The sequence below is a fragment of the Ostreococcus tauri genome, assembly GCF_000214015.3.
Source record: "Ostreococcus tauri WGS project CAID00000000 data, contig chromosome 02, whole genome shotgun sequence".
Lineage (NCBI taxonomy): Eukaryota > Viridiplantae > Chlorophyta > Mamiellophyceae > Mamiellales > Bathycoccaceae > Ostreococcus > Ostreococcus tauri.
The window spans coordinates 738020-754410 of NC_014427.2; the positions used below are offsets into that span (position 1 = coordinate 738020).

The following is a 16391-nucleotide window of genomic DNA, read 5'->3' on the forward strand; positions in this document are numbered from 1 at the left end:
GGGGTGCGGTGCGGCGGCGCGCGGCGCGCTGGGACGACGTAACCGTCGGCGAGGCGAAACGATGAACAGTCGTTCGAGTCGACGAGCGCGGGCGAATGATTCGTATCTCTATTTTTCCTTGCAGACTACAGTGTGTGTGAGAAATTCAGCACTTTTATTGGTACGCTCGACCTCCGTCGTCGTCTCGACTTGTCAGCGGTCGAGAGCTCGATCGCTGGCGCTCGTACGCGCGAGCGAAGGATGAAGATCGTTCCGTCGCGAGAACTTCCTTCCCTCCGGCCGCGCGTGTCGCACTCGATTGACGCTCTAATGTCGTCTGACGACGAAGCGTATCTCTCTGATCGCCTTGATCTCCACTCGTTCCAGCTTGCGCCTGCCCCCCGAGGCCCGCGGTCGGACGAGTCAACGCTTGCGTCTGTTGATACTTAAGGATCGTCCAATCGAACACGTAATCGTACTGGTATCCCTCGCGAATAAACAAATCGCGGAACAACTTTCTGAGGTAAGAGTAATCGGGCTTGTCTGAGAAACGCAAAGATCTCACGACTTGGAAGTACGTCACGAACTCGGGTGGGAACCCCTTGCACAGCACTTCGATGGGCGTCGTCATCTTCTTCTCACTAATCTTCTCGTACTTTTGCTTCTTCGTCGCCGCCTTCAATCCTTGCCACGGCAATGATCCCCGCAAGAAGTAGATGAGCACGTACCCGAGAGATTCGAGGTCGTCTCTCCTGGACTGCTCGATGCCAACGTGCGTGTTGATACTCGCGTATCTCGCCGTTCCCGTCAAATTTTTGTTCTCTCTGTAAGGGATGTGCAAGTGGGTCTTGGGATCTCTGTACTTTTTGGCCAGACCGAAATCGATGATGTTCACCTGATTCGCGCGCTTACCCAGCCCCATCAAGAAGTTATCAGGCTTGATGTCGCGATGGATGAAGCTCTTACTGTGCACGTACTCTATCCGGGACACGAGCTGATCCGCCAGCATCAGCACCGTCTTCAGGCTCAACTTCCGGTTACAAAAGTTGAACAGATCCTCCAAGCTCGGACCGAGCAAGTCCATCACCATGATGTTGTAATCGCCTTCGATTCCGTACCACCGCACGTTCGGCACCCCCGTGCCTCCCTGTAAAATTTTGTACAACCGGGTCTCGTAGAGCAACTGCGGATGCTTTGTCTTGCAGCTTTCCTGTTCGCGGCGAAAGAATCAGACGCCATCAGTCATCTGTCGCGTGCCAACATCAAGTTCCACACCACGTCGTTCGCGTCGCATCGTTCGCGCGCATCTTTCGTCACGCACCAGCTTGATCCCGACCTCCTCATTCGTCTTGATGTGCGTCCCTGGCGCGCGAGAAACCGAGTTCGCGTCAGTCACGTCGTCCACCGCACTCCACGCGCATTCGCGCCCGCGCCCACACGACATCGTCTCCTTCCATAAATCGATCCACCCGCGCGTGACGACGAACCACCGAGCGATGAAACCACCGAACCCTTCGCGCCTACGCACCTAGGTAAATGTCCCCAAAGCTCCCACTCCCAATCTTCCGACCGAGCCTGTACTTATTCCCAACCCTGAGCTCGAGTCCACCGTTCGACGCGCTCATCGTCCCTCACCGTCTCGACGATATTCTCCCGCGTCTCTCGCGCTCGCGATCGCGCCTCGCGACGCGCGCCTCGGCCGTCGACGCGCGCGAATCACCCGCTCGCCGCGATCGACGCGGGATTCCTCCTTCCCGCCTCCACCGTCCGCCGCCGACCGTCGTTCCCGTCCGCGCCCGGGACGATTTTGACGCGCGAAAACGTACGTATCGCGCGGTGCGACGCGCGAGGGCACGAACGCGGTCGCGCGCGCGCGTGTGCGCGATCTTCACTCGCGCGCGCGCGCTCGGAGGTTGGAGATGTGATAAACGAACGCTTCATGGGCATACGATGGCTCCAAAACGAGTGTTCGGACATTTGGAAGGACGTGTCGGTCGTTACCGCGGTGGCGCGGCGACGTCGAGCGGTCACCGCGCGACGCCTTCATGTCCGACGCCCGCGCGTACGACGCGGTCGCGCGCGGGAAGCTGCGACTGAAACGCGCGGGCGCTTCGACGTCCACGGAGGGCGGGACGACGTCGAAGCGGGCGAAGAAGAGGGCGAAGAAGACGGCGACGGCGACGACGACCGAGGTGCGACGACGCGTGGACGACGATGACGACGACTGACGACGACGACGACGACGCAGGGTGACGAACGAGGGACGGGCGACGTGGGCGATCGACGGACCGAGGCGGAGAAGGCGTACGAGGAGGCGTACAGGAAGCAACACGAGGCGCGGCTCGTGCGAGAGTTGGCGAGTAAATCGCACAAGGACAAGGTGCGAGAGTTTAACGAAAAATTGAGCAAGATGTCGGAGCATCACGATTTGCCAAAGATTGGACCGGGGTGAGCGTCGCGGAGGGGGGCGAATCGCGATCGGGTAGCGTTGCGAGAATACAACCTGTTGTTACACGATGTCGTCGCTCGGACGTAGACGCGCTCGGCCGTCGTCGCCTCGTTCATCCTCGTCGCGCGCATCGTCGACGTCGACGACGTCGATGTCCACATCACCTCCGTCCACCCGGGTGAACTCCACCCTGCGCTCGCGCAGAGCGCTCGCCATGTACGTGAACCGCTCGCTCGCCGTCACTCTCAACTCTGTCTCGCCGCCGCCGCCGCGCGCGTCCATTCCCCCCCTACGCGTCACGTCTCGCTTCCACATCTTCCGCATCGCCACGATCGCTTCCGTCTTCCGATTACACGCCAACAACACGTCGTACTCGTCCGGGGCGATCAACGCGAAGAAGTCGTCCGCGTGCACGCTCAGGCGCACCTCGCTCACATCCTTCCAAGCAAACTTTCTCCGCACCCGCTTCGATATCTCGTCCAAGAGCACGACACCGACGTCGGAGACGACTAATATGCGATGTTTTAGCTCGTCTCGATGGTTGAGCTTCAGCGCGCGCGCGCTGAAGACGACCTCGGTGACGCCGTGTTTACTCAAAGCCTTTGCAAAGTGCGCATCCTTCGCCACGCCCAAATCATCCCCGAGCGCGCGCTTGGCGAAGGACGAGCGTCTGCGCTCCTTGACGCCGAGGAACGGTCGCAACACCGAATCGGACGGGTGGTCGATGGACATGACACGGCGTCGAGAAATGCGGCCGTGGCGGAGGAGAGCGCGCGCGGCGACGCAGAGTCGGGATGGAATTGAAACGAATAATAAATGACACACACGGTGGTGCGTGCTGTCTTAGAAATCAACGCGCGTGCGGGCGAGCGATGGAGTGATTATCCAATGGAGGCGTCGACGAGCGAGGCGCACTTCACGGGACCGGCGGACGTCATCATCGGCGCTCCCTTGTACGTCGCGACGCACGAGGCGTCGGTGACGAGAAGCGGTTGTAACTCTTCCCACGTCTTCTTCTTTTGAATCTGGTTCGGGGTCTGAGGCTCGGATTGAGGCTCGTCGGACGCGCCGAATCGAACGCGTTCGCCGACGACGGCGCCCTCCGGAGCGACAAGGAGCTCCACCTTTTCGTGCGACGCATCGGACGCGGCGAGAATCATCCCGTTCGACGGCATCCCCGCGAGTTTACGCGGCTGCGCATCGACGTTACAAACGCGTTTCTCGTCAGTCCATCGCTCCCATCGCGCGCGCGGAGCCGCGCCGTCGCTTCGCCCGACGCACCTTGAGATTCGCGAACACGATCACCAGCTTCCCCTCGATGTCCTCCGCGCTCATGTACGGCACCAAACCACTCAAGATCTGTCTTGGACCCTCCGGTTCACCCACGTCGATGGATTCGATGTACTGCGCGTCGAATCGCGTCTCGCGTCAGTCCCCGTCCCCATCCGCGCCTCCCATCTCTCCAGCACCTTCGTCTCCCCCGCCCCCCGGAGAAACGATCGCGCGCGATTCGAGCGAACGAACGTAATTCCCACCCCCCGACGCACCAGTTTCTCCGCCTCCTCGTGCCTCGACGCGCGCAGCACGCGCCCGACTCGCAAATCCACGCGCTCCTCCAGCGGTCCCACCTCCGCCGCCTTCCCGTCCGCCGCGATCGTCGACGCGCGACGCCGCGCGCTCGGCGCGCGCGGGGATAATTGTCTCGACCACGCGCGCGCGATCGCGCGCGCGACCGCGGTCTGCGCCATGGTCCGTGGTCGATGCGCCGCGTCAGCTCGTGACGCGCGCGGTCGCGGTCGATGGCATCGACGCGCGCGCGCTCGCCCGCGACGTCGTCCGGGTCGTCCGAGCGCGGCGATGGGGTGGGGGTAAATCGACGACGATTCACGCGCGAGCGCGCGTCGAGTGGATCGTCGACGGAGGAGGAAACGACGGTCGAGCGCGTGATGAACGGGACAACGCGCGATGGGCGCGCGACGCGCGTCGCGCGAGGACGGACGGCGCGCGCGGGGTCGAGGGCGCGAGAGACGATGCGCGTGGACGCGTCGAACGATGACGAGGAGGACGTGTTCGGGTTCAGGGCGGAGATGCGGTCGAGGGGGTTGGCGTCGAGCGCGCGCGGACGACCGACGCCGAAGCGAAGGAAATCGTCCGACGGCCCCGGCGGTGGGTCCGCGGTGAAGAAGGGGTCGGTAGAGTGGTTGCTTCGAGAGCGCGAGGATTTGGAGCGGGCGACGGCGAGGGATGACGCGACGTTGGAGCGGCGACGAGCGGACGACGCGGCGCTCGAGCGGAGACGGAAAGAAGAGGAAGAGGCGGTGCGAAAAAAGGCGGAGAGAGACGACGCGGACGTGATGCGGGCGATGGATGAAGAAGACGAGGTCTTGGCCGCGCTCGGTGAGGGATTCAAGCTCAGGGAGATTGTTGAGACTTTGGGCGACGTCGCGTTTACGGACAGACGAGATGGCGTCCGCGCGAGCGACGCGCGGATGACGACGTGCGCGTCGAAACCGCTTCGCGCGATCGTGAAACGAGCAAAGGAGCTCGCGCCATCGGTGAGTGAGGAGGAGATGTGGCGCGCATTGCTCTTGGAGCGATGGTTGCCGGAGAGGTGGGCGACAGCGCCGAGCGAGCGATGCGATGAGGCGACAATGGAGTGGCTGTGGGACGTCGCCACTTCGTGCGGGTGCGCCGATCTGAGCTTTGGCGCTCGGGATGCACTTTTAGTCACCCTCGGGTTCGAGGGGATGTGGGGATCGGTCGATGACGGGCGAGGGCCGCGATTCGATTACCACCGGAAGGACGCGTCGACGGACGTCGATGGGCAAAAATGCGAGGTACCACCGTGGGAACTATACGCGAGCGCCGTGTGCGACGTCTTGCGAACGCTCGGTGTGCGCGATTACTTGCAGATACGGCGCGCGTCGTTACCCGCAGCGGCGGGTCAAGCAAGCAAGGCGATTGCGACCGCGCGGCGACGATTACTTCGCCACGAACTCTTCGTCACTCTCGAAATTGTGACGGCGTTTTGTGACAATGCGTTCGCTCGCAACGTCGAGGCCTTTGCGAACATCGATGGATATGCGAGAATCTTACAAATGTACGCCGGGATCGAGTTGGACTCGCGCGCAATCGCGTTGGACGTCGTCCTTAGACGCGCGACGTCCGCGCTCGTCGCGAGCGTTCCAAAGAAATCGTGGGACAGCTTCAAGGTTAAGGCGATTAGATACCTCCTCGACGTAGTTGTGGAAGAGTCCACCGCGTCAGGAACGGAGTTCGAGAACGTTGCCATGTGCATGCGCCTCGTTCGATGGTTGCCGGGTATGACTTTGCGAGAGAAGGATCTTAGAGCGGCGCTCGCCGCCGCCGGCGTCGCCTGCGTTCGACATCTTCTGCCACTTCCCGCGAGCGAGAAACCGAAGAAGATCACGAGTGCGGAGAAGAATAAGCTCGTCACTCAGCTTGCGCGCGACGACGAGTCATCGATAATGCTTCGCCGGAGCGAGGCGTCCATGCACCTGTGCGATGTGCGCGTCAACGACGAGACGCCGGCGCAAGAGATCTATATCATCGCGGCCACTATGGACCTCGTGGACGTCGTCTTACGAGGTGGCGTCGTCATTGAAGCCGAAGAATCGCGCGTCGACGGCGGCCTGCTCCTCTTCACGCGCTTCCTCCAACGAAAGGTTGCCAGGTCGGGCCGGCGCTCGCTCAGCGCGCTCCGCACCAAGCTCTACGCCATGAGGACGCGATACGAGCGCCTCGCCCACGTGTGCCGAGAAAACATGGCGAACGCGAAGGATTCGGTGTATGAGTTGTGAGTCGTGCATCCGATCGACATAGACATCAGCGTCTCACCCTCGCGCGCCTCACTCGTCTATGCTCGTCGCCGCTCGCCCGCGCGTCGCTCACTCCCCCGTCTGGCACGCCGCGAACGCGAGACGCGCGCCGAAAGCCCAAGTCCGCACTGCACCTAGACGTGCCGACGTCATGCCGGCCGCGTCCGCGATCGATGCCCTCAACGCGTTGGAGCTCGATGAAGAAAAGTTTTTGCACCTTCTAGGAAACTTGATCGGTGAGTCTAAAACGTTACAGAATACCGGCGTGGGAACCGCGCACGTCCCGAGGGAAGACAACGCGGTGAAGCACGTGCTGGAGACGCTCAAGCCGTACAGAACGGAGAACGGGGGCGTGTTGGAGGTGGAACACGTGACGTACGCGGAGGGACGCGGAAACGTGATTATTAAATTGCCGGCGACAGGGGCGAACGCGAGCTCAGATAAGGTGTTGACGTTCGCTGGATCGCATCTGGACGTCGTACCGGCAAATCCCGAGGCGTGGAGCGTCGATCCGTTCAAGCTGACGATCGACGGCGATAAACTGTACGGACGCGGGACGACGGACTGCCTCGGACACGTGGCGCTCATGACGACGGTTTTCGCGCAGTTGGCGGAGTTAAAACCCGATTTGGACACTGCACTAACGTGTGTATTCATCGCGAGCGAGGAAGCGAACGGGCCGGGGATTGGGGTGGACGGATTGGTGGCGAACGGGAAGCTCGAGCACTGCAAGCCCGGTCCGGTTATCTGGGTCGACTGCGCGGACAGTCAGCCGTGCATCGGCACCGCGGGCGCCATTACATGGTCGCTCAGGGCACAGGGACATAGATTCCACTCTGGTCTGCCGCATAAGGGAATCAACGCGATCGAGATGGGGATGGCTGTGATCGATCGTTTGCAGGCAAAATTCTACTCCGAGTTCCCCGCGTGTCAGGAAGAGCGGGATTATAAGTTCATTACAAGCTCGACCATGAAGCCAACACAGATCGCATGCGCACCGGGCGGATTGAATCAGATTCCTCCGGACGCGACAATCTCGGGAGATATTCGTTTGACGCCCTTCTATCCGGTGGCGGACGTCAAGGCGTGCATTGAAAAGGAGGTCGCGGCAATCAACGCAGATATCGAGTCTCTTCCAACGAGAGGTGAGTTCAGCAAGTTCGTGATCCCGGACGGTAAGGGTGGCATACTTAAGGGCTCGATCGAGCTCACCTGGGGCGAGCACTTGCTCACTGGTATCGCATGCGATTTGGAGTCCCCGGCGCTCAAGACGCTGTGCGAAGTCATCAAGGACGTCAAGGGTGTCGCCGAACCGTATTCGCTCACCGGCTCTCTGCCTCTCGTCGCGGAGATGCAACAAAACGGATTTGACATCCAACTCATCGGTTTCGGTCTCATGAGCACGTACCACGCGGACGATGAGTACTGCTCGTTGGCTGACATGAAGGATGCCGCAAAAATTTTAGGGCGAACAATTGCCAAATTTGGATGATCGCAGACCATGTAAAAAATTCATTTCATCGTCCTTTCTACTATGTGCTAAACATCTAAGTGATTTACGCCTCGATGGGGCGGCAGTATCCACCTTGCAATAGCAAGGGTGGTCTCTTTGGCAACTCTTCAAGCTCTTCTGGCACGACAGTCGTGATGAGCTTTTCAGTACCATCCTCCCTTTCCATGTCGATGTCCACCTCAAGCTTCATCGCGCGATGCTGCAAACGGAACATGCCTGTACCGATCGGCATCGGAATTCCCATAATAATACACTCGGAGACACCGTCGATGTAATCAGTGCGGCCGTGTAACGCGGCGTCAAAGAGGTGATCCGTCGTCTTCTCGAACGAGGCGAGCATTAGAACAGAGTCCTTCATCTTCGCCATACCGAATCGAGTGATCCCAAGCACTTCACCCTTGTACGTCATCACATCTGCGAGGAGCATTGAGTGACGGTTATCGATCGACATGCCGTGAGCTCTCATCGTGTCATCGATTTCCTTGATGATGCACGCTCGAGCAGCTTCAATGCCCAATGTGCGCTCGCACTCCATCACATTGTTCGTCGTCGTTTCGATGCCCTTGACGCCATCGATGCCCATAACAGCTTGCAAGTTGATACCTTCCACGAGAAGGTTGTAAGTGCCATCACCCTTGTCGTTGATGACCGCACGACCGACGGAGGGAATACCTTGAACGATGACTCCTGGGATGGCGAGCCGCATATGTTGCAGCGCGAACAAAGCTTTTCCTTCGACAAGAGATTCTTCAGTCGGCAACACGTGTAAGACGTTGGGTCCCGCAATTAAAACGTGCTGCGGTTTCAGCTTGAGCTTTGGCGCCGCAAGCACGGCGGTTCGAGCGGTGTGTATGGTGACGTCAAGCTGCAGCTGGTTTATGGCTTCCAAGTCCAACACGAGCTCCAGGTACACTTCGTGTGATCGAACGACGATGCCCGCGTCCGAGCAAATCTCGCCCAGAGTTGTCTTTTCGACTCGTCCCTTGACGACGCGCGCAGCTTTTACATCTCGATCGCTCATGAGCGATGCAGAGATGATCGGAGTACTTATGCTCTTTGAAGCGTTGATGATTTCCTTGATGCGCGGAACGCCGAGAGTGATGTTCATCGAAGCAACTCCAGCAAAGTGGAACGTCTTGAGCGTCATCTGCGTACCCGGTTCACCGATGGATTGAGCGCCGACAGCGCCGACAGCGGTCCCGGGTTCGATGCGCTTCGCATTGTACTTCTGCATGCACACATCCAAAAACGTATTCAGCTGAGACTCAGAAATAACAGCACCGCCATCTGAAGGCGATTCTATCTCCGAAGTGATAAACTCACTCATTTGACGGAAGAATAACTCGGAGATTCCTCCGCCGTAAACGAGCTCTTGCCCGTCGGCTTCGTCGCCAGTATTCAACAGTTTGTTTTCTTTCTTGAACTTTGCCAACGCGGCGTGCAGTACAGCTTTCGTCACAGGCGCCTCGCCTCGAGCGGGATGCAAACCTTTGACGTTCATCAGACATCGCTTGAACTCGATGGGTTGCGCATTCTCGCTCTCCATGAGTGTAGGCTCCATACCGTCGTCGCCATAACGTAACTGGACGATGCCTCCCATGGAGTTTCGTACGGTGCCGTCATACGAAAGCGACAGATCCTCCAACGCCTTCATTAAACGACGAGACATGTAACCAGTCTCTGCTGTCTTCACAGCCGTATCAACAAGACCCTCACGACCGGCCATGGTGTGAAAGAAGAACTCCGTTGGGCGCATGCCGGAGTAGAAGGAGTTCGCAACGAAACCCTTAGCCGCCGGCGTCTTCTCCCCACGTTTAAAATGAGGAAGAGAGCGGTGTGCAAACCCATCCGGCGGACGAGAACCACTCACAGCCTGCTGACCGACGCACGCAACCATCTGAGAGATGTTGATAGTGCTACCCTTACTACCACAGAGTGCCATGATGAGTGGAGCGTTGTGTCGAGGCAACGCCTGTAAGCACGCATTACCCGCCGCTTCACGCACAGACGACAGCACACCCAAAACCTCCGCTTCCAGCGTTTCTTCTGCATTGCAACCTGCTTGCAGCGGCAGAGTGCCTTTCTCGTACGATGCAATGCGTTGGTCGCACGTTGCGTATCCATCTTCGATGCGTCGTTGTTTCTCAGCTTCCAACTCGGCCGCTGGTGAGACGTCGTCAATGCCGATGCTGAAACCGCGTGTTCCCAACCATCTCGCGCTGAGCTTGGCGAGCCTATTCATCGCATCGGCCGCCGCAACTGGTCCGTACTCTATGTTGAGCACGTAAAACAACCCATTTTTGTTTCCGCTTCCTAACGTAGCCTTGCCAAGTCGTCCCGCCATGATCTCACTATTCTGGATGCAGACATAACCATCGTCCGGGCACATCGTTTTGTCCTTCTTGTTGTACAGTTTTTCGGCAACCTCGAGATTGACGAAAATTTGATCAGATGCCTTCGGACGAATGAGCATACCAAAGATCTGCTTGCCTGTCCACATCTCGATCGGCTTCACGATGGCTGGCGTCGGCAGGTCGACGGAAAGGAGAGCGTCACCCATGTAAGCTACAAGCTGCCCGACTTGAGAGCGATCGAAGAACACATCCTTGGCCGTGAGCAAGAACGCAGCGGTCAAAAAGTCTTGAGTCGCGGCGACGAGAATCTCGCCGTTCTTGGGCGTGCAGAGGTTGTGATGCACGCCCATGAGCTGCATCGCTTCGGCGCGCGCTTCTTCGGTTTGTGGACAGTGAATGTTCATCTCGTCACCGTCGAAATCGGCGTTGTACGGCGTACACACGCACTCGTTCAGTCTAAGCGTCCTACAGGGCATCACGCGAGCCTTATGCGCCATGATGGACATCTTGTGCAAACTCGGCTGACGATTGAACAACAGAATATCACCATCGTGTAAATGTCTCTCCACGATGTCTCCGAAACGTAACTCGCTAGCAATCTTTCGTCGATCACCATACTTGAGATACTGCATACCGCCGGATGCAAACTTCACGAAGTTTGCGCCAGGATGCTCCGCCATGCCGTTCCGCACGCGCTCTCGTAACATCGCGATGTTGTGCCTATTGACGACTTCAGGATACGTCATCGTCTTCGCTATGTAAATGGGAATACCGACCTCGTCGATTCCAAGGTTCGGATCGGGAGAAATCACCGTCCGCGCGCTGAAATCGACACGTTTCCCGCTCAAGTTACCGCGGAAGCGACCTTGCTTACCCTTGAGTCTCTGCACAAAGCCGCGAAGCGGTTTACCCGGGCCTTGATATTGCAGCGAAAGTCCTGGAAGCTCACTGTTGATGTACATCGCGCACTGGATCTGCAAAAAGTCCCAATTCTCCATGAGGTTATTGATTGTGAGACCTTTCTCCAAACCTTGCCTCAAAACGTTGTTCACTTCAATAATTTGAATCAGTTTCATCGTGATGTCATCCTCATTTGACCCAGAGACGCCATCCATCTCAACCGACGGTCGAATACAGCACGGAGGCACGGGAAGATGTGTCAGAAGCAAGTGTTCCGGGCGATCAGCGATGTCTAATAGCTCGCAGTCTTGATCGGTTATGCGCTGTAAGATACTGAGTACACGAATTGGGTTCAAGTCGTCCTGCACCTTTGGCAGCGATGCCCGCAGCTGTTCGTTGTACTTCAGAGCCGTCTCAAACTCCTTCAAGAATTCCTCCAACAACGCTGGATTCTTACTGTACTTCTCGTGCACAATCTTCAGCGTCTGCCCGGCGCGCTTCGTGACCCCGTTGTAATCGCCGCAGTGTGGACAAATTCGGCACCTCTTGCACTTCTCCGTCAACTTCTTGTACAGCAACCGCCGCTGCGTGAGCTCTAACCTCGGATTTCTGTACCGCTTCAGAAAAGTCGCTTGATCATCCTCGTTCAACAGAATCCTCGAGCATCCCTTGCACACGCACTGCAACACGCTGATGATGTTCTTAAAGTACCCGATGTGAAACACCGGCAGCTCGAGCTTGATGTACCCAAAGTGTCCCGCGCAATCTACCATGCTCCCTCGACACGTCGCGCACTCTCCCCCGCGCTTATCCGTCGTTCCCATCCTCGGATCCAATATTCCATTCACCATCGGCGTTCGCTGCGGCATCTGATACAGATTCCGTTCAAACACGTGAAACACCCCCGCGCGCGCGATCTCCGAGCTCGACATCAACGAAAACTTCACCGATCGAATCTTCCGCGGCGTCGACGCCGGGGCGAACGGGATCTTCGTGAACTCGATCGCCGCCGCGTCCGCGGGCGCCTCCTGTCGGACATCGTCTCGGAACGTCGGCATCTTCGTCGGCGTCGGCGCGCGTTTCGAGACGTCGAGCGATGCGCGGCGGCGGCGGCGTTTCGCGCGCGCCTCGCGTTTCGCGCGCGCTCGACGACGACGGCGACGCGGAGCGACGCACGACGCGCGCGTGCGCGAGCGTTCGTGCCCTCCGCGCTCGGTCGCCCGCGACGAGCGCGCGGTGGTGACGTCGCGCGGTGGCGGCGAGAGCCCACAGGGTTGCGAGGGCGGAGGGTTGTTGGCGGTTGGGCGAGAGGGACGTCGGAGGCTGGGGACGGATGACGGCGGCGAACGCGCGGGGTAGGATTACAATCGGTGACGCGCGGGGGATTAACGCACGGCGCAGGTGTGGGTGAAGGCGTCGGCCACGGTGAGCTGGTCGCGCTCGCCCAAGAAGTCGCCCACGGCGGATGACTGCACGGCGAGCATGGGCGACATGACGACTTGCTGCGGAAATCGCTGGAGGACGTTAAAGTCGATCACTCTGGATTCTCGAGGGTGCTTCACGAGCACCGGTTCGAGGATGAGGTCGTACACGTCCCTACCGATAATGTAGGCGTGTGAACCCCGGAGGTCGCATTGTGCGCGGGTGACGACGCAGTAGGCGGCTTTGCCCTCCGAGGGTGAAAAGCGGCAACCGCAACCGTGTGGACACGCTGTTTTTCCAGCGCCCCTCTCAAACTCCCACGCGCGGTAGCCGAGGCGGATGATCGTGAACGCGGATCTTTCGCTCATTTTTGTCTCTTGAAGAAGACGACGGACGGAGGTGATCGACCGCTGGACGTCGTAGGAGGATTCGGTGGGATCAACGAACTTTGCGTCTCCCTCCACGATGGCGACGTGCGGCAGGTTCGACTGCCTCGCGTGAGCAACGATTGCGCCGTGCGATAATGTCGCACGGTGAAAATGCGTCTCTTTATCCGTTAGGTTAAGACAAGTGTCGACCCTGGAGCCGTCGACAACGCGTAGCCTGTCCCGCCAGATGGAAGGGTAGCACGTGTTTTCACACGAGCCCGCAGCACACAATACGTAGACTCTGTCAGACATCGCCGCCATGGTCGGACCCACGATTCCCGATCCAAATGTCGACTCGTTTGCGTGACAGAAGCGTATATTTGACACAAACGCTTCTTCCGCACACTTTGCCACTTGCTCGATCCCGTACAAGCGCTCGGTATGTTGCATCGTCAACCGTGTCTTCCCTCGCCCATCGCGAGTAATCTTGTAATGATCCAGTCCGAGATTATTCATCTCGCGAGCGAAACAGCCTTGATTCTCAAACAGACAGCCCTCATCCGCGTGTCGAAGCTTCTCATCGTCCAGGATTGCGGGCGCGTCACGTTCAAACGCCAGTGAACAATTCTTTTCATCATGAACGGGACAGTTCTTCGCCACGCGCGGGTTACTGTGCGATAGTTCGCTCGCATTTCTATACCCACTTGTGAGTTCGAGTCTCGGGAAGACCCACTGTCGCACGATATCGCGCCACTCAACGTAATCACCCACAACTCTGTGTTCGCTCCACATTCGAAGCAAGCGTGCCTTTGCGCCTTCATGAAGTTTTCGATCCAACGCATTCAGTCTGTTGAACCTTTTCACAAATGTCGCATTCTTGATGTGATCCAATATGGCCCTCGGCAAGACGGTTGCCACGTCGTCGACGCGAAATCTTTTGAAGCCGAACGGGTCGAGTTTCGCATAGCCGACTTCCGGCGCCGACAAAAGCTGTCTCACCGACACAACGTGATACAGCATGTGCTTCAAGAAGAGCTGGGCCGCTAGCTCGTACTCAGGCGTGGAAACTATATCGTACGCATCCAACACGCTCACGATCTCCTCGTCTGTAATGTCTCTGCCTAACTCTGATTTGGCGCTGAGTGTCCTATTCACTAATTTATTCGCCGCAAGTATTTTGAACTGAATGTTCATGACGTGCGCCGGACGCCCGTATTCACCGAACATGAAAGCATCGAAATTTTCAACGGTTGGCGTCCAGCCGCGCTGAGCGACGCCATATTGAAGATACGCCTCGATCGCTCGCTCCAACGGGTCTCGCACGCTTGCCACCATCATCATTGATTGCGAACGAGCCAAAGTCCTCCCGTCGTGCCCTTTGACGTTGTTAAAAACACGCATCAACGCGGAAAAGCTCGGCACGTCACGCCCCGCGAGAACGAAATTTGGGCCGCGTGGATTCTTGCTCACCTGCTCCAACGTCTCCGCGGCGGACGAAGTTGCACCGCGTAAGCCTTGCGCATAACCCAGCTGGCGTACGAGCGACGGCCATGCGTCGCTTGTGTACTCCGCGCCCACGTGCACTATATTTGGACACGCGTTGAACTTCATACCTTCTCTGTGCGCGGGCGAGTGCCTCAGCCTCGAAGACGTTTGCTCGCCATGCTCTCTAACGCGCTCCACAGCGGACGTGTGGAACCAATCCAAGTCCAGACGCTCCTCCGTCGTGCGTGGGACCCACTTCCCCTCGGAATCCATCGCCGCATTACACGTCTCGGCCGTTCGTACCATCCACACCACGTCATCGTTCGGCATCACCGCTCTCGCCTTTTCCTCCGCCTCGCCCCTTTCGCGCTCCATCCAACCTGCAAACGCGCTAGCTGCTCCGTCCCCGCGCTCGAACATCCGTTCCCGCACGCGCTCCCGACGTCGACCGTGCCCATGAAGCCCTAAATCCGCCAAGTACTCGTCCATCGCCTCGAACTCATCGACGTCTAAAACGTCAACCGCGTCGCCGTCCGGGCCAACACCCAGCGCCGTCACGCGCGCGGCGTCTCGCCCACGACGCGCACTCGACGTCCCGTGCGACGCGAAGCCACACGCGATCGCGAAAATGATCGATGCCGTCACCGCGAGCGCGAGACTCGAGCGCGATCGACGCGTGCGCAGGGACCAGGACGACGCGAGCGACTCGTCCGTGCTCGCGCTCGCGCTCGCGTCCGTTCTGTATCGCTCGTCGTCCGTCGCGACAGCGGACGACGTAGATGGAACGGCGAGTAAACGCTCGCGTTCGCCGTCGCGCGACATGACGACCGAACGAGCGACGCGTCGCGCGGTGAGGACGTGACGAAAGGGTGATGATGGGTGTTCGGGCGGATCGTCTGCGAGTGCGTCGAGCGTTTCGCCTGGATCTTCGGGTATTCGCATTGAAATAAACTTACTATTCGTGCGATCCGTGAGCTGTATGTGCTTGTGCTAATGTTTTGACCTCCTCGTCTCCTACTACTTGCAGCCGCAGCGCTTTCGAGCGGCGAGCGAGCGCTCATCTCAGGCGCGAGGCCGGACACGATCGCTTCACCACCCTCGGCGCACGGCTTCACCCACGTCGCACCGCTCAGTACTCAACCTCATCAAGCGCGTAGTTGTTCGTGGAAACACCCGCATAGTTGACCTTTTCGAAGCGAACGACAACCGGGTAACGCACGCCGGTTTGGTCGACGGAGATCACCTTGCCGTAGTCGTTGAACCAGTAAGATTCCGGGCGCAAGATCTTCACCTACAGTTTTGAACGCATCCCTCTCGTCAGTCTCTCACCCTTCGACGTCGCCTCTGCACGATGATCTCTTCCCACTGTGCGGGCGCGCGCGCTCGTTCGCCGCACGTCTTCAACCCCGCGCGCTCACACGCACCATGGTCCCGCGAGGCGGGCCGACCTGAGGCTTCGCCGCCGGCTTCTGCGTCGTTGAAAAAATCCCGAACGTTTCATCGTCAGTCGAGTTCACCCGAAACAACTCGTTCACGCTCGCGATTTCCCCGAAACACGCGCTGAATCACTCGCACAAGCCCATCGTATCGCGCGTATCTCGACGCACCGCGGCTTCGCCCTCCGCGCGGGTCACCGTCGATCGGCGAACCGTCTTCGTCGTCCTACGCGATGGAAAAATGCACATAAAAGTCAGTCATCGATCCGCGACGCGATGACACGCAGCGCGCGCGCGCTCGAGCGCGCGATCGCCGATCCCGATCCGTCGTCGAGGCACGATCGCGATATGTTCCCAGCCGTATCTCCGTGCGCGTCGCTCGCGTCGCGTTTCTCCGCGCGATCGACGCTCGCGATCGCGACGCACTTGACGGCGAAGACGTTGGCTTGAACCTTCGTGCAGGCGAACATCGTGATGCGCGAGTGCGACGCGTGCGTGTGTGCGGCGTCGTCGCGCGCGCGAGTCCCACGCGCGCGCGTCCCACGCGCTCGCATATATACCGCTCGATCGACATTGAATATGTGTATCGTATTCCAGGCACGTGTACGCCTTTCACGCACAACGAACGGGCGCTCGACCGCGTGGA

General features: G+C 58.9%; 9 protein-coding genes across 9 annotated transcripts; 3 read left to right on the forward strand and 6 right to left on the reverse strand.

The window, feature by feature from the left end:
- Nucleotides 1–154: 154 nt before the first annotated feature.
- OT_ostta02g03780 (Serine/threonine-protein kinase, active site) lies at nt 155–1604 on the reverse strand (the record flags this gene model as incomplete). Its single annotated transcript, XM_022985127.1, has 3 exons — nt 155–1189; nt 1301–1341; nt 1508–1604. 3 exons carry the CDS (start codon nt 1602–1604, stop codon nt 155–157), a joined length of 1173 nt encoding a protein of 390 aa, XP_022840810.1.
- Nucleotides 1605–2024: 420 nt separating this feature from the next.
- OT_ostta02g03790 (Protein of unknown function DUF1754, eukaryotic) lies at nt 2025–2431 on the forward strand (the record flags this gene model as incomplete). Its single annotated transcript, XM_022985128.1, has 2 exons — nt 2025–2171; nt 2228–2431. The coding sequence occupies 2 exons, from the start codon at nt 2025–2027 to the stop codon at nt 2429–2431; spliced, it is 351 nt and encodes a 116-aa protein (XP_022840811.1).
- A 57-nt stretch (nt 2432–2488) lies between these two features.
- OT_ostta02g03800 (Myosin tail 2) lies at nt 2489–3160 on the reverse strand (the record flags this gene model as incomplete). Its single annotated transcript, XM_003075173.2, has 1 exon — nt 2489–3160. The coding sequence occupies one exon, from the start codon at nt 3158–3160 to the stop codon at nt 2489–2491; it is 672 nt and encodes a 223-aa protein (XP_003075221.2).
- Nucleotides 3161–3309: 149 nt separating this feature from the next.
- OT_ostta02g03810 (Nucleic acid-binding, OB-fold) lies at nt 3310–4176 on the reverse strand (the record flags this gene model as incomplete). The annotated part of the gene is made up of 3 exons (XM_022985129.1): nt 3310–3621; nt 3710–3832; nt 3976–4176. The coding sequence occupies 3 exons, from the start codon at nt 4174–4176 to the stop codon at nt 3310–3312; spliced, it is 636 nt and encodes a 211-aa protein (XP_022840812.1).
- A 282-nt stretch (nt 4177–4458) lies between these two features.
- Nucleotides 4459–6249, forward strand: OT_ostta02g03820 (unnamed product; the record flags this gene model as incomplete). The annotated part of the gene is made up of 1 exon (XM_022985131.1): nt 4459–6249. One exon carries the CDS (start codon nt 4459–4461, stop codon nt 6247–6249), a length of 1791 nt encoding a protein of 596 aa, XP_022840813.1.
- A 169-nt stretch (nt 6250–6418) lies between these two features.
- Nucleotides 6419–7759, forward strand: OT_ostta02g03830 (Peptidase M20, dimerisation domain; the record flags this gene model as incomplete). The annotated part of the gene is made up of 1 exon (XM_003075176.2): nt 6419–7759. The coding sequence occupies one exon, from the start codon at nt 6419–6421 to the stop codon at nt 7757–7759; it is 1341 nt and encodes a 446-aa protein (XP_003075224.2).
- Nucleotides 7760–7823: 64 nt separating this feature from the next.
- On the reverse strand, nt 7824–12092 carry OT_ostta02g03840 (DNA-directed RNA polymerase III largest subunit; the record flags this gene model as incomplete). The annotated part of the gene is made up of 1 exon (XM_022985132.1): nt 7824–12092. One exon carries the CDS (start codon nt 12090–12092, stop codon nt 7824–7826), a length of 4269 nt encoding a protein of 1422 aa, XP_022840814.1.
- Nucleotides 12093–12419: 327 nt separating this feature from the next.
- On the reverse strand, nt 12420–15131 carry OT_ostta02g03850 (unnamed product; the record flags this gene model as incomplete). Its single annotated transcript, XM_022985133.1, has 1 exon — nt 12420–15131. One exon carries the CDS (start codon nt 15129–15131, stop codon nt 12420–12422), a length of 2712 nt encoding a protein of 903 aa, XP_022840815.1.
- A 307-nt stretch (nt 15132–15438) lies between these two features.
- On the reverse strand, nt 15439–16215 carry OT_ostta02g03860 (Photosystem I PsaE, reaction centre subunit IV; the record flags this gene model as incomplete). The annotated part of the gene is made up of 4 exons (XM_003075180.1): nt 15439–15600; nt 15734–15778; nt 15917–15971; nt 16172–16215. The coding sequence occupies 4 exons, from the start codon at nt 16213–16215 to the stop codon at nt 15439–15441; spliced, it is 306 nt and encodes a 101-aa protein (XP_003075228.1).
- Between the last annotated feature and the right edge of the window lie 176 nt (nt 16216–16391).